The sequence below is a fragment of the Carassius gibelio genome, chromosome A5, assembly GCF_023724105.1.
Source record: "Carassius gibelio isolate Cgi1373 ecotype wild population from Czech Republic chromosome A5, carGib1.2-hapl.c, whole genome shotgun sequence".
In the NCBI taxonomy this organism is placed as follows: domain Eukaryota; kingdom Metazoa; phylum Chordata; class Actinopteri; order Cypriniformes; family Cyprinidae; genus Carassius; species Carassius gibelio.
The window spans coordinates 39,522,475-39,538,027 of record NC_068375.1 but is presented as its reverse complement, the minus strand read 5'-3'; the positions used below and the strand labels follow the sequence as shown (position 1 = coordinate 39,538,027).

The 15,553-nt window shown below is 38.0% G+C and overlaps 1 protein-coding gene across 1 annotated transcript; it reads right to left on the bottom strand.

Moving 5' to 3' along the window:
• Window positions 1–299: 299 nt before the first annotated feature.
• LOC128014930 (far upstream element-binding protein 3) lies at window positions 300–14,761 on the bottom strand. The gene is made up of 19 exons (XM_052598669.1): window positions 14,585–14,761; window positions 9,755–9,863; window positions 8,932–8,968; window positions 8,766–8,815; window positions 7,908–7,979; window positions 7,673–7,730; window positions 7,437–7,599; window positions 6,724–6,822; window positions 6,545–6,646; window positions 6,366–6,468; window positions 6,113–6,213; window positions 5,374–5,515; window positions 4,960–5,120; window positions 4,425–4,498; window positions 3,725–3,801; window positions 3,570–3,638; window positions 2,350–2,421; window positions 2,133–2,257; window positions 300–1,733 (listed from the first exon to the last, which is right to left on the bottom strand). Exons 1-19 carry the CDS (start codon window positions 14,675–14,677, stop codon window positions 1,725–1,727), a joined length of 1,716 nt encoding a protein of 571 aa, XP_052454629.1. The 5' UTR covers window positions 14,678–14,761; the 3' UTR covers window positions 300–1,724.
• Window positions 14,762–15,553: the final 792 nt, after the last annotated feature.

Sequence of the window (15,553 nt, the reverse complement as noted above, 5' to 3'; positions counted from 1 at the left end):
TGTGGATTATTGGGATGTTTTATCAGACTCTCATTCTGACGGCACCCATTCACTGCAGAGCATCCATTGATGAGACACTGATGCAGTGCTACATTTCTACAAACCTGATGAAGAAACAAACTCATCCTGATCTGTGATGAACTATGTTCATTTTTTGGTGAACTATTGTAGACTATAAATATTACACATTTTACCAACATGTGAATTGCTTTCAGCCATCAGATATTATAAAAGCAGCAAGAGAACGATTACAGCCAAAAACCTGTAAGAAACGAGCAAAGAAAAGCACCAAAAAGTCATAGTCTTTCAATCATTTTAATACATGGTTACCTGTACACATGAGGAAGAAAGAAACACTAAAATTAAACATTTTGAAATTATAATATCCCTTTTCATTAAGCAATGAAGTTAATACTAGATCAATTTGTAACTAATCAATCATACATATATTAGATCACACAGAGTAGAAAGCAAAATCTGAATTAAAAAGTGAGGGATCGGGACTGTACAGTGTGTACTGATGGAGGGAGAGACCGGCGGGATCAAAGAAGACGAGAACGTTTGATCTTCCAATACTCCGAATATAAAAAACTACAAGTAATTAATACACAGGTAGGCTCTCCGAGGCTTAGCAGTCTTGAACGCTTTAAAGTCGAAGTTTACAGAACTACACACACATAAAACTTCTCATCCGTCAGCAAGATGCAACATCAAATTTCAAATTACACATTCACAATCTTTGACAAATTTCAGTATGAAAACAACAGAAAAACAGGGACCGTTTTCCTGTAAAAATGCAGGACAAAAAAGTCTTTGATTTAATTATATATATATTTTTAAATAAAGTATTTAGTCAAGTATCTGAGCATACATACATAGTTTTACAAGAGAGCAAAGGCAAAAAAACCACCTCACGATACGCTTTTCCCGCCAAATCACCGTAATAAAAAATTATCCGTTACATTTGCATACGACTACAAAAAACTACAAGTTAAACGTCTGTCAAAATATTAGAGAAATCCATCTTTGTTTCAAAAAAAAAAAAAATGAAATAAGATATTGCACCTTTTTTAAACCAGAGTACAATAAAATGACAATGAAAACAATACAAAGCACATGAGGAATTACATCATCGGCGGCGTTGCGTTTCTCGTGTAACAAAAGCATATATTTCTGTAACAAAAACATCACAGTTTTTCATCGCACTGAATTAAAACGCTTTATGTAGAAGGAAAACAAAAAAAGAAAACATTTTGTACACATTCTTAAAACATTTCACGACAAAACGATAACAATTCAAGACTGCTAAGCCCTCGATCATTTTATTGCAACAGAACTAGAAAAATAAGAGATTATATTGCGCGATCGATGAAACGCCGCGACCCCGGGGTTCATTTTGGCGATACACATCTATATATATATATCGTAGAATTAAAAAGGAAGAATAGAAAACAAACCAACTCTGAAACGGTCCAAAAGGGATCCCGGAAATCGCCCGTGTGAATAATGGTGTACACAAGTATTTAGTAACAATTTGATGTCCTGATTTAGAAATAGTTCTCTTTTTAAATCATATAAGTCATTCTACAGCTAGTGTTTCTCACTAAGAAAAAAAGTAAAAGTCTTCAAGGCGTTGCAAATCTAGAAACCTCTGTTACAAAAGGTCTGTTTCCTCCTCGCAGTGATTCAAAAATCTTCAACTAAAGGGTGTGCAGTCGCCCGCTTTAATGATCCTGCGGCGGCAGAGGAGAAAACACAGCGTCAGGGTCCACACACACTCCATACACGCTACTCTTTCTGAATAATGAGCTCACCCAGGCTACAATAATTAATCAAAAATACAGTAAAAATGTGAAATATTATTCTAATCTAAAACAGCTGTTTTCTGTGTGAATCTGTGTTAAAGCGTAATTTATTTCTGTGATGCTCCGCTGTATTTTCAGCATCATTCCTCCAGTCTTCAGTGTCACAATTTTACTTGCAATTTTACTGTATTTTTTTACAGTACTATTTTATTTTGATCAAATAAGAGCAGAAGAGGCTTCTTTTGAAAGCATCTTAACTCTTCTTGCAGTAGTGTATGTTGATAATATAATGTGATAAATGCTGTGTTGGTGTAGTGTGTTTATTACCGGGAGGCCGGGAGCCTGAGTCTGTCCCTGGCCGTAATACGCCCCCTGCTGTCTGTAATACTCCACCCAGGCGGCGCTATAGTCTGGAGGAGAGCTCTGCTGAGACCCGGGACCGGCGGCCTGAGCTGCGCACACACACACACACACACACACACGGGATGAGAACACTGAAGCACAGCTGGTTGGACTGACATCAGCAGGACAGACGCGCTCTTACTCTGTTTCTTGTAATACTCCTCCCATGCTTTGTTGTAGTCGGAGCCGCTGCTCTGGCCTTGGTTCTGCTGACCTGCACAGACCAGACACACAAACTCAGTCTCGGTTTGATTCAGGGACATCAGCTGCTTGATTAATCAGAACAAAACCCAAATCATGCGGCTAATTCAATAGATGCATGCACATTGAGTGTAGCGCGGCACTGTGTTCATTTACACACGAGCAGCTCATGATCGCGTGTTTTCAGCATCTCGGTTCACAATAATTGATCCACATGAACTACATCTACTCGGAGTTTGAGTTTCTTTAATGTACATTTGGAAACAAACCATCTTCACAAACTTATAATGAGAAGCACTCGTCAACAAGTGTAGCTTTAAACTGCGTCAAAATAAAAGTTCGCTCAACTCAAAAGTTCACTCGCCCAACAGATTTGTTCACATCAGTGACTCTTTATGAGTGAGTCATTGAATCATTGACTCACTCGATTAGTTCAGTGAGTCAATGTTTAAAAATCAAGAATTTTTCTGCAAAGATTAAAGAGTATTACATGATATTTAGATATGTAATTTTAGATGGGTCAAATAATGTATATTAATGTAACCTGCTCTTGTAATTTGATGTTCAAATGTGTCCTCCGCAAAGAGAATGCATGATGACAGTGAATTATCTTATTTTATTTATCCCTTATTTGTAAAGGGTTTGAATGTTGGAGATACTCTGTAAAAATTATTTATTTATTTTTTATTAAGAAATGAGAACAGCCTCTAATATTAGTGCTGAATTTAACAGATATAAATGTAAAATAAAATTATGCATTATTATAATCATCTTATATTTTTAACCGATTTTTTAAAATCCCAATTGCAATTTTCTAAATAAATTCAAATACATAAAAAAATTCAGGGTCTTTGGATAAAAGTCTAAACTTATGGTAAATAAACCTGCAACAAGCAATGAATCTTATGTTAAGGGTTAAAGGAAAGTCCATAAATTAACAAAGAAAGGTGCTTCCAGCATACAGTACTTCTTAGATTTAGGAAAATTTTTACAAAGACTTTTACTGTTATAACACTGTGAATGTCAGGTCACTTCCTGTTGGGCATCGGAGGCTTTTAACAGAACGAGTAATGTAAGACAACAACAGTATTCCAGTCCATCCACAAAAGTGTGGCAGAGAATAATCCATCAGATCTGGATAACTGTTTCAGAGGCACTTGCCTAGCTTTTTATAATACTGCTCCCACGCTTTGGAATAGTCCATCTGGCCGCTCTGGGATCCATTGTGACCTGAAAAGAGCAGAACGAGGTGAATCTACAGGCAAGTGCTGTTCCTCAGAAGAATCAGTGATGTTCACGAGCTGAGTGAGTCTTACTGGGGTCCTGCTGGCTCTGAGGCTGCCAGGTTTGGTACGTGGTTCCCCATCCTCCAGTCATGAACGTCTGCGGACCACTGACACACACACACACACACACACACACATCATTACAATCACCCCACACACCATCCACCCGCTCACCATTCATCTGAACATTTCTGATCACAAACTAGAGAAGTGTGAGAGGTTCGGCACATCGAATTTCAATTAATTTCACTAAGTGCTGAGGAATTACCCCCCAAAAAACATTTAAAGTCAATAATGGGTTGAATGAGAAAAGACTTCTCAATGAGCGAGTCATTGAATCACTAGCTCAACTGATCTGATCAAATCACTGACTCTTTATGAATGAGTCATTGAATCATTGACTCACTCGATTAGTTTAGTAACATGGATTAATTCAGAAATGAATCACCGCTGTTCAGAGATGCTGATTTGATCGGAGCTATTTTAGGAGCAGAAAGAGACAATGTTGTGTCTAGAATGAAACAATACTAACTTCTTGTTTAACTATTAAATCACTATCACATTAGCAATCGTGCACATCACATCAAATTAATGCATTAAATTGCCCTACAAATCTTAGTTTTGAGATACGCCGAATAAGCGTCATGCTGGAGGGAAAGTATATCGTGCTTTACTCCCAGACTCGAAATAAGCTGAAAGTGGAGAGGAAATAAAGTAAGGAAGGACTCACTTCTGATGAGGAGTCGCCGGTCCCTGGGCGAAAGGACTGAGACCAAAACTGCTGCTTCCTCCCATCCCAGGCGCCTGCATGAGGAGGAAACACTTACTACAAGATATTTACAATCATACACAACATTCTAAATCAACTCTGTGCTGTTCTTTTGATCTTTCTGTTCGTCTGTGAATCCCTGAAAAATGTATCTAACTCAGTTTCCACAGAAATATTGTGCAGCACAACTGTTTTCAACATTAATAATAATCAGAAATGTTTCTTGAGCAGTAAATCATCATATTATTCTGATTTCTGAAGATCATGTGACACTGAAGACTGGAGGAATGATGCTGAAAATACAGCGGAGCATCACAGAAATACATTATACTTTAACACAGATTGACACAGAAAACAGATGATTTCGATTTTAATATTATTTCACAATTTTTAAGAGTATTTTTGATCAAATAAATGCAAACTCGGTGAGGAGAAGAGACTTCTTCCTTCATCTTATTCCAAACTGTGCAAACGAAGCGTGAGACGCTGATCTCACCCCGATCTTCTCGTCGATCAGCTGTCTGGCCATCTCCATCTGCTGCGGAGATCCACGGATGGAGAAGATCCGCACGTTGGGATCGGTGTTGGGAGGAGGATTTCTCTGCAGCTCCACATGAGCTCCGGACTGCTGGTTGATGCTCTTTATAGTCTCTCCACCTGAGCAGAACACACCAGCACAACCCATTTATAGATATATTCAGTATATATATCTCAGTATATAACCCTAAACACAGGGTTCACAGAAGGACTGCTTCAGTTAAAGCCATTGCAATCCATTATGTTTAATGAAACCCCTTCTGTACTCTTGCTCGTGAAATTTGGCATTGCAGGACCTTCTTTTGAAATGAACAGTTGTGATGTTCCTTATAGAGTTGTTTTAATAAAAGCTGAATGCAGAGGAAGTCCTCACCTTTCCCGATCACAAGGCCGCACTTATCAGCTGGTATTGTGTAGGTCACTTCCTGTAGGCCTCCAGGAGATCCCATGTTCCAGTCACCACGACCTCTGCCACGACCTCTGGGTCCAACCGGCCCTCCGAACCCATCGCGCTCCTGAACACAACACACACAACACACGATCAGGGCTCTCCAACGTCTCAGTATATAACCTTATTCATTACTTGATGAACACTGAGACACATGGTGACTGTCTTCATGAATGAGTCACTGAATCACTGACTCACTTGATTCATTCAAACGACAGATTCATTCAGAAACAAAGTGAACAACTCTTTTATGAATAGGTCACTGAATCACTGACTCACTTGATTCATTCAAACAACAGATTCATTCAGAAACAAAGTGAACAACTCTTTTATGAATAGGTCACTGAATCACTGACTCACCTGATTCATTCAAATGGCAGATTCATTTAATAACAAAGCAAGTGGCTGTCTTAATGAATGAGTCACTGAATCACTGACTCACTTCATTCATTCAAACGGCAGATTCATTCAGAAACAAAGTGAGTGACTGTCTTCATGAATGAGTCACTGAATCACTGACTCATACGATTTGTTCAAAACATGGTGAAACAGATGCTCAACACTTCTGCTGTGGCTCTTTGAATGGAAATGGACAATACTGTGTCTAAACTACATCATATTTAACTCTGTCACTCATCAGTTGAGGATGACGCTCGAGACGCACCTGTGCCGTCTGCACCAGATCATTGATGAGGTGAACCGCGTGCTGACAGCGGTCCGGCTGACCCATGACCTGAGCGATCCGGTCCGGACTGATCCCGTCATCTGAAACAGACACACATCCATCCTTTGGTGAGCAGAAGAGACTTTCAGAAATACAAAACTCTTCATAATTTGTTGAAAACGGGTATTAATATTAGCCTAATATGAGTTTTTCTTTGAGATGCAGGGCTGTGCTGCATGTCATGTAAACTGACCTGGCTTAAACTGGATCCTGACTCCTGCATCGTTCTGGATCTTCTTGATCATCTCCCCGTTTCTGCCGATGACGATGCCTACGGCGAATCTGGGCACTGCCACCTGTGTGTGTGAGCAAACCAACCGTGAGCACCTGAGGACCGTCTCTAAACGGATCGGGAGCTGAACACAGTCTTACGTCGAGGCTGCTGCCCAGTCTGGAGCCGAAGTCACTGCGGCCGCTCCGGAAATCTCCCTGATCCTTGTCCCTGATGATCTCCGCCACCAGCTCCCGCGCTTGCTGTACAACACACACTCAGAGTCACACACCATGTGCAGTGCATCCGAGACCGCATCGAGGATAACACACACACACACCTGGACTTTATAAGGGTCTCCAGTGATTCTCAAGGGTTTGTCTGATCCGGTGGGCATCGGGTCGTCCTGAATCATGATCATCTTTACTCCGGTCCTCTCCTGCGGGAAAACAACGTCAAATTACAATTAAATTTAATCAAATTAATTGCACATAAGTTCTGGCTGAGACATTTTGTTCAAATGGCTGATAAATTCAGAAAAGAAGCTAATGACTCTATGAATGAGTCACTGAATCATTGACTCCCTTGAATTGTTCAAATGGATGATATTCAGAAAAGAAGCTAATGACTCTTTAAGAATGAGTCACTGAATCATTGATTCACTTGATATTGTTCAAATAGCTGATACATTCAGAAAAAAAGCTAATGACTCTTTATGAATAAGTCACTGAATCATTGACTCACCTGATTTGTTCAAACAGCCAATTCATTCAGAAGCCAAGCAAATGTCGGTCTTTGCAAATGAGTCATTGAATCACTCACTCACTCAGTTTGTTTAAATGGCTAATTCTTTTAGAAATCAAGCAATTGATTCCTTATGAACAAGTCACTGAATCACTGGCTCATTTGATTTGTTCAGAAATGAAGCAGATGACTCTCTACGATTGAGTCACTGAATCATTGACTCTGTGGATTCATAGAGTAATGAAACCCACACAACACCAGACACCAAAATATTAACTTGTGGCCAAATATTGGACCGGATGAACGCACCTGCAGCTGTTTGATGGTGTCGCCTCCCTTCCCGATGACCAGGCCCACTTTACTGGCCGGGATCAGGATCTCCTGGATAGCGCTGTTCCCGTCCATCTGAGTATGGAAGCCCGGACCGTTCCGACAGCGGTCCACGATCTGCCCCAGCAACCTCTTGGCCTGCCTGAGGAACACCACGACAGCAGAATGAGAATCTGAAAGTGCGGTGTTTGTGCTCAAGGGTTAATCGTTCTTACTCGATGCTCTCTGGGGTCCCAGTCAGGGTGCAAGGTCTGTCCATCATGCCTCCACTTTCTGAGGGTGACACCACAATTTTTTGGGGGGCATTTTTATTTATAAAATCAACAATAACCACTTAATTGTATGCATCGTATGTTAAATATGCATCTTCCAGGTGTTAAACGAGACAAACTGTAGTTCATGTGGACACGAACACTGAAGATGACGGACTGTGATCAGATCAGAACGTACCAGAAGCGATCTGGATCTTACAGTTGGACTCCAGCTGAATTCTCGTGATCTGTTCGCCGCCGCGTCCAATGACTGCACAACAAAAATAAACACACACAGAGCAATGTCGATCAGGACAAAAATGGCATGCATACTGTTTTTTTATTTTTAAGAATACATTTTTTATAAAAAATAGTCAAAAAGGAAAAAAATGGCATGCATAATTTTTTAGCATGCAACGTTTTCCAAAACGTAACAGTAAACGCTTATATTTTAGACATAAAGTCATTATGAATCTCGGAAGGACATTTTCAGTAAAAATCTGCACATCAGGGTTTTTCCTACATTTAAAATGTTTTTGCAGTCAAAAAAAAAAAAAGTTGTCTTATCTTCTCGTACAACTTGCATTCCGCACATGCAGCTGACATAACTTTAAATACACGCAAAAAACGTAAATTACTTATAAAATCATTAAACGTTAGACTGGAGGGAGGTGAAACTAGATCAGAGCACAAAGCAAGCTGTTGCTAGCTAGCTGCTAATTTATTAAGGTAAAAATTACACTATTACACCTTTTAATGCTACGTTTGTAACGCTACTTTTTAAATATGATTATACTAAAATAATAATCAGGTCTATCAAAAAATGATTTTATCTTTCTAAACTATGAAAGCCAAAAATAATTGTGAAAAAAAAAAACAGCTTTTTTTGCAAAGAGGGTCAGAAAGGATGACAGTGATCGTTTGTTCATGAATAAGATAAGAAAATTTCTAAACATTTTTACACAGCAAAGCTGCATTAGTTGTTATTTTTATAATAATTAGAGCAATAAAGCTCAAATGTCTGTGCAAAATTCATTTGAAGAATATTAGTACTTACTGAATCCAACCATCTTATCAGGCACTTTGTAGTCTTCTGTTATTATAGCCCTGAACAAATGAATAACATCATCATTACTGCTGTGCGCAGAAATGCACGCTTATTAATCTACAACTATAATGTGCAACAGCACAATATGAGAGTTTTAATTAATGAAAGCGCTCACCTTGTACCATGCACCATTGCTCCCAGCTGGCTCGCCACTTTATAGAAACAGACAAGAAAAATACACATCGTCATATTACAGTCTGGAGGAAGAAACTTCAGACCGGACAATATATAAACGTTCAAACTAAAAAGCATTTTTTTTTTTTTTTAACAATTACATTTTTCAATTTAATACATTTTAAAATGCCATGTAGTGTAATAATCAGAAGAAAACAAAAACTGAAAAAAGTTTTTCAAGGTAATTTTTTGTTAGATAAGATGCATTACTAATTTATGTAATTTTGATGAGTTTTTCTTTTTAAAGAAATAATATCCTAAACTACTTAAAGCTTTTAATAACAATTTAAGCCAGAAAAAAACAATATTCTATTGATTACTGAATTTAATATTAAAAATAATAAACTTTCAACAGATTTAAAGGTAACTGTCAGCCCAGTTTTTAACCACGATGCGTTTGAATCACAGGTTTATTCTGCTGTTTTGAAGCCGAATCAGCTTTCACTTCCTGAAACGTTTTCTGGCGTTCGCTACCTCTTTCACAAGCAGTTCAAGAACAGAAGTAGCAATCAATGGCTGGTGTGGGAAAACACTGTCAAAGGTCAAGTCCTGCATTGATTTTAACCTCAAAGCTACTTTACATTCGTCCTGTATTTGCTGTGTTACTCAGACTTAGACGAGCTGAGACAAAACTGATATTAATCATTTAGCAGACACTGGCGGTTCCTAATAATGCAGCAACATTAATAAGCACTAGGTGTGTGTTTATGTTCAAATCTGAGCTTTAACGATGCATCTCATAAATGAAGGATAAGAGGACGTACCTCCCTCATCCAGCGAGCGTTTCTGCCCTCCGTAGCCGTACAGTGAGGCATCGACGACTGGAGACGTGTTATTCAGATGCTGCATCTGCTCTCCTCCCATCTTAGCAATCTGTAAGAGATCAGAGCAAACCACGGCCTGAAACACGCGTGAAACACGCCTCGGCTGGAGCACGTCCGACACAAAATATATTTGCAAAATTAAATGTCCACATTTATTTTGGTGCTTTTGCACAGAACAAACAAAGAATTCCTATAATAAAAACACAACATTTAAGGGACAAATGCATGGAAAGACAAATCACTGGACAAGTAATTCTTCAAAATGCAAGCTTGTAAATGAAATGTCTTTAAACCAATGATAATACTGCAGATACAAAAAAAGAAATAAAGCACATTTTCCTGAGTGTGATCAAAACTTAAATATTTATTTGTAACGATGAAATATCACCATTTATAGCACTATATGCTACTGAAGCATGCCATTTTATCATTGCTCCCTAATTTCTTATTATTTTTTATTTTTTCACATTATTTCACAGAATGTATATTGAAATTGTAGGGTTCGTATTATTAAGTTTAAAAAAAAAAAACTTTTTTTTTTTTAATTATTCAAAATTAGAATTTTTATCATTTTAAACATTTTAATAATACATTTTAATAATTATAAATAAATAAAAAACCAATTTTTGCAATGCACTGTCAGAAATGCATCATGAAACTTCACGAAGCATCTTTTATTTGTAAAGTTCTTCATTCAGTTAAGGTGTATCAGTTTAGGCTTCCAGACACATTACACTAAACTAAAACATCCAAAACATGACATTTCACAAATGTAAAAAACTAATCTGAGCAATTCAGTCTCTGTGTTAAATTCTCTTCAGGCGGCGTCACTATTACACTGCTTCTGTTAAACTCAAAGCAAGAGGACATTGAGGAGAGAGAGACAGGCCCGTCTCCACCTCTTCCCTCCAGCTAAACCCTCTTTCTGGGGAATGCTGGGAAGGAATGCCAGCTATGTGAGCAGCGGGATAAGCGATCGACCCAAGGGAATGACTCCAGCGAAACACAGGAGAAGGTAAACAGCAGTCGGAGGAATTCAGACCAACATCTGGCCACTTGTTGCCCACTCGAGCTGCACTGAACAGCCTTTCCACCGCTGCTCGCACCACTGTTTACTGCGAGGAGCAAACCCAATGTAGGTCAATGCAGAGCATTAATTACCCATGATGCAACACGCACGCTGGTAAGTGCTCATCCTAACACATAACGAGAGCAGGGCAGAAGTCAGTGCAACAACGACACAGTTCACTTCTACACGCTCAAGGATTAATGCTAATTTTGAAACAGAACAGATGCATAAAAAAAGTCCCCCCCTCCCCCAATTTGTTTTTGTAAAAAAATGAAACTTTGCAAATGATTTAAGATCCTCAAAATACAAATTATATATTAAGAAAAAAAAATTTTTTTTAAGATATATAACCAATTAAATAAATGAGTTTCGCATTCGGGTCATTTTTGACCCGTGTATATTAAGTACCATTAGCGGTCAAATTATAATTAAAGTTTACTTGGCATATTACTTGTGCACAACGCACTTTTCCTTATATTAAGTCTAAAATGTGTTTTAATGTCAATTTGATAAGTATTGTATGATCTTTAAATAATAAAAGACTTTAAATGCAAACACAGCAGGGCTGTACAATTAATCAAATTTCTAATCACGATTACAATTATGGATGCCTCAAATACATAGTCGATCAAAGCCACGATTACAAAAATAAACAATGAAAGATGCCCAGTTGCATTGTTCTGTGTGATGAAGAGGTGTTTGCAGCGCTGGCTTTAACATATAAACACAAATTGGTAACTGAATGTCTTTGGGCTATATATAAATATGGCATGCAGCTTCAAACAATGGCATAAATCGGTTCAAAATAATCGTTATTAATAATCGATATTTAATAATACCACTTTAATGTACTAAAAGTACAACTGCATGATTTAATTATGTCCTTAATATAAAAAAAATGTATTTGTATGTATAGTTAGCATGAAACACATGTTTCAAATACATTTGAGTATATTTAATGAATCTGTACACCTATTGACGAACCACCGCAGCGAGAAAAACTTCACTTTTTAGTTTTAAAATGAGTTTATGCAAGTAAAATGAATTTATTCAGCTAGAAAGCTTTATTTAATATTAATGAGTAATATTAATGTTTTGTTAGAAATAAAACATGAGATTCCATACAACTGGGTTTATATTTATATGTGTGTGTGTGTGTGTGTGTGTATGTATATATATATATATATATATATATATATATAAAATCAGTTTTATGTGGTTCATGGGTAATTTGAAATTTCAAAGAGAATTAAAAAAACTGTATAAAATATAAAAAACTTTTACATTTTTAAACATTCAGTTGCTGATCAGACATTTTGGTTTTGGTTGAAAAAATATTAGATAAATATTTTGATTTTTTTTTTAAGCTTAAGCTTGTAAACTGAATTGTTTTTTTTTTTTTTTTTTACTTTTCAGAGTAATATTAACGCTGTTCTGTAAGAAACAAATAATTCAGTTTCATAATTGTGTACTGGCATTGGGCATACTGATAATTCTCAGATCATGTTTTCTTTTTTTTTCTCCATAACTATTTTTGGTTTGGTTTAATATGAGATTTCAAATGTTTTCTTGTTTTTTAATAACTAAAAAAAAGGGTGAACATACGCTCTTTAATAAGAAGTTGCTGATCAGATACAATATGGTTTTAAAATATTAAGTAAATATTAGAAGTCTTCGCATTCCGCACCCAGAACGTGAAAACATACAGATTCTGAATGCGTTATCAGGGTTAAAACATGACGGCTGTCATTGATTATGTAACGCATTCACTGCATGTCATCGCAAATCAACCATAAACGAGAGATAAAGTGCATTGTGACGGCTGATAAATCATAGAGCAACACAGGCAGTAAAACGGGACGTGAGCCCAGGACTATTTTCTTCTTCGGCAGAGCTGATAACAGCTCCCCGCTCCCAAACACGAGGAGAAGACTCCGACCCGGCCACAGGTGTGTGTCACCGCGCCTCGCTTCACGAACACACACGGGTTACCACACACATGTGACACACATCCAGCACTATAGCAGAAGACAGCGGTCTGTCGGTACAGTTTCAGGCTCTTAACGGAGTATCGATCCGTCAGGCGCCTCTTAAACTCAGGAGATTTACAATGAAGTCATTCAGAGACTACAACTCTACATCTGCATTAACATCTCAGAACACGTCTCAAATCACGTCTCGCAGATCTTTACTGTGTGTGTGACAGAGTACCACCTGCATGTTACCAATGAGTGATGATAACCCTGGAGCATTGATGCTTACAGCTCCCGTATGTTTCTTCATGTTACGACACACGCATGCACGAGTGACTCGTCTCACAGCGCCAGCTTCTGTCTGAAACACTGACACGCGTGTGTCATGACAGCTGCGTGTCGCTGCTCACTGCACAGCTCTCGTCAAACCAGAGACTCCAACAATAACGACGAGAACTAGTGTGGCATACAGCGTAAAGCTTGCAAGTTACTCTGCCTTTTACAAAGAGCTGAAGTATTCATCTGAGCAGATATACTACATGCAATACTGTATGTTAAAGTGAAAATTTGTAAATTAATATTTTAAGAGCAAATATTCTACATGCAATACTGTATGCAATGGTCAAATTAAGTGCTGACATTGACAAAAATATTAAAAGTGCTAATAAGCAGATATACTACATGCAACTATTAACATAATTGTAAAAGGAGCAATTTCACCACTACATATATTATTTCTGCTGATATGAGCACTTTTAATACTCATAATCTTTATCTCAGTAGAAATATTACATGTCATGCAGTGCTACGATGATAAAATAATGATTGTAATGATTAAAAATGTTGATATGAGCAGATATACTACATGCAGAACTGTATGTAATGGTAAAATGAGCACTTTTAATCATTATAATTGTTATTTTATCATGACATCTAGTCTCACATGTAGTAATTAACTGAGATTATGAGTGTTAAAAGTTCTCATGAGCAGATATACTACATGCAATAGTGTATGTAAAGGTAAAATAACAATGATGAGTGTTACAAGCGCTGATCTGAGCAGATGTAGTACATGCAGTGTGTCTTGTGATAGGTGTAATCTTCATCGGAGCAGATGTACTGTGTGTAGTGTTCAGATGAAGGTTGAGTGTGAAAGTGCAGTGATGTGAGCAGAAGCACAAGGCCTCTGAAGAACACACACACACACACACACACACACACACACACACACACACACACACACAGATGAAGTTCGATCCTAAAAGTGCTCCGAGCACATGATCAGCTCTGAGGATCCAGCACACGAGTGTGTGTGTGAGCTTTAACACAAGTGTCAACGTGCACTACCAACTTCACGCGACGCACGAACATTTGCGCGAAGCCTGGAGCCCGCCGCGTGCGCGCGCGCCTGTTGAAGCTAGTTTTAAGGTGTGTGTGTGTGTGTGTGTGTGTGTGTGTGACAACAACAGGTTGCAGTAGTGCTGTTTTTGGAGTTTGTGGTCGAGCGGGAAAGTTGTTGTCAGCACGATGTTGCGCTATTGTAGCGCATGTAAATTGTGTTTTACGGCAGTTGTGTTGTGGCCTTAATCTCTGTGTGTGTGTGTGTGTGCTGGAGTTTTAAAGCTCTTGCAGCACTAGCAGCTAACAGCTACACGCTCTCGCTCCGAACGCGCGCGTCAGACGCACTCCCGCTCTTCTCACGCTCGCTCGCTCGCGCGTCTAAGTTACCTGTCGCGCGCGGTGGAAAGGGTCCACGAATCCGTCCTTCATCCCGGGTTGAGCCACCGAGGCCTGTCCCTGCACCAGCTCCGCCATCATCATCGTCACACACACTCACACACACGAGCACATAAACACACACTCAGCGCACACGACCGACCCCGGAACAGGAAACGCGCGAGGAAGCAACGCGAGAGCTCAGTGAGAGCCGAGACTCCGCGAGACTTCACACACGTGGTTCTTTCACCGCGTGGCGCCAAACACTGTACATCATTACTGATTTATTAACTTATTTAATTAAGAATTGATTTTATTACTTTTTAAAGTTAACCTGACCTTACTTGACAATTAATTAAGAAATATTACATTTTAATTAATTAATTTATTATTGTTTTTGGATACTTTTTGCATTTACAATATTTATTGTAAAATATGTATATATAAATGTTTTATATTCGTATTGTTTTAAGTAACTCATAAAGCATAATTAATAAATTTCTTTATTTTTATTATTTTAAAAATTGTATTTCTTATGTAATATTATATTTTAGTCTACTTATTATAATTTTATATGTAAATATATACATATTATGTTTATGTAAAGCACTGTGTATGCATTTTGAATATCAATGACTCTGATCTGCTTTACCTTCTGTTATTTGTTGTTGTTAGTTATATTATTATTATTATTATTATGTATTATTCTTTTAGAAAAGTCTGAGCATCTTGATATGTGACTGTGTGAGATATTATTATAAACTGATCAGTGAATAGACTGATGGATGCAGAGCTGTGATGAAAGCTGAGTTGAGCGTGTCTAACAGAGATGATGGTTCTGATGAGCTCCTTCACACATGTGGAAACATCTGAGAACATCTGGCAGGAACTGTCCGGAGACTCAAGTTAAAGACATTAAAATCGCCTTCCATCTCAGACCTGCTTATGCAGATTGGTTTTGTCAGCTGAATCCCAGGCGTA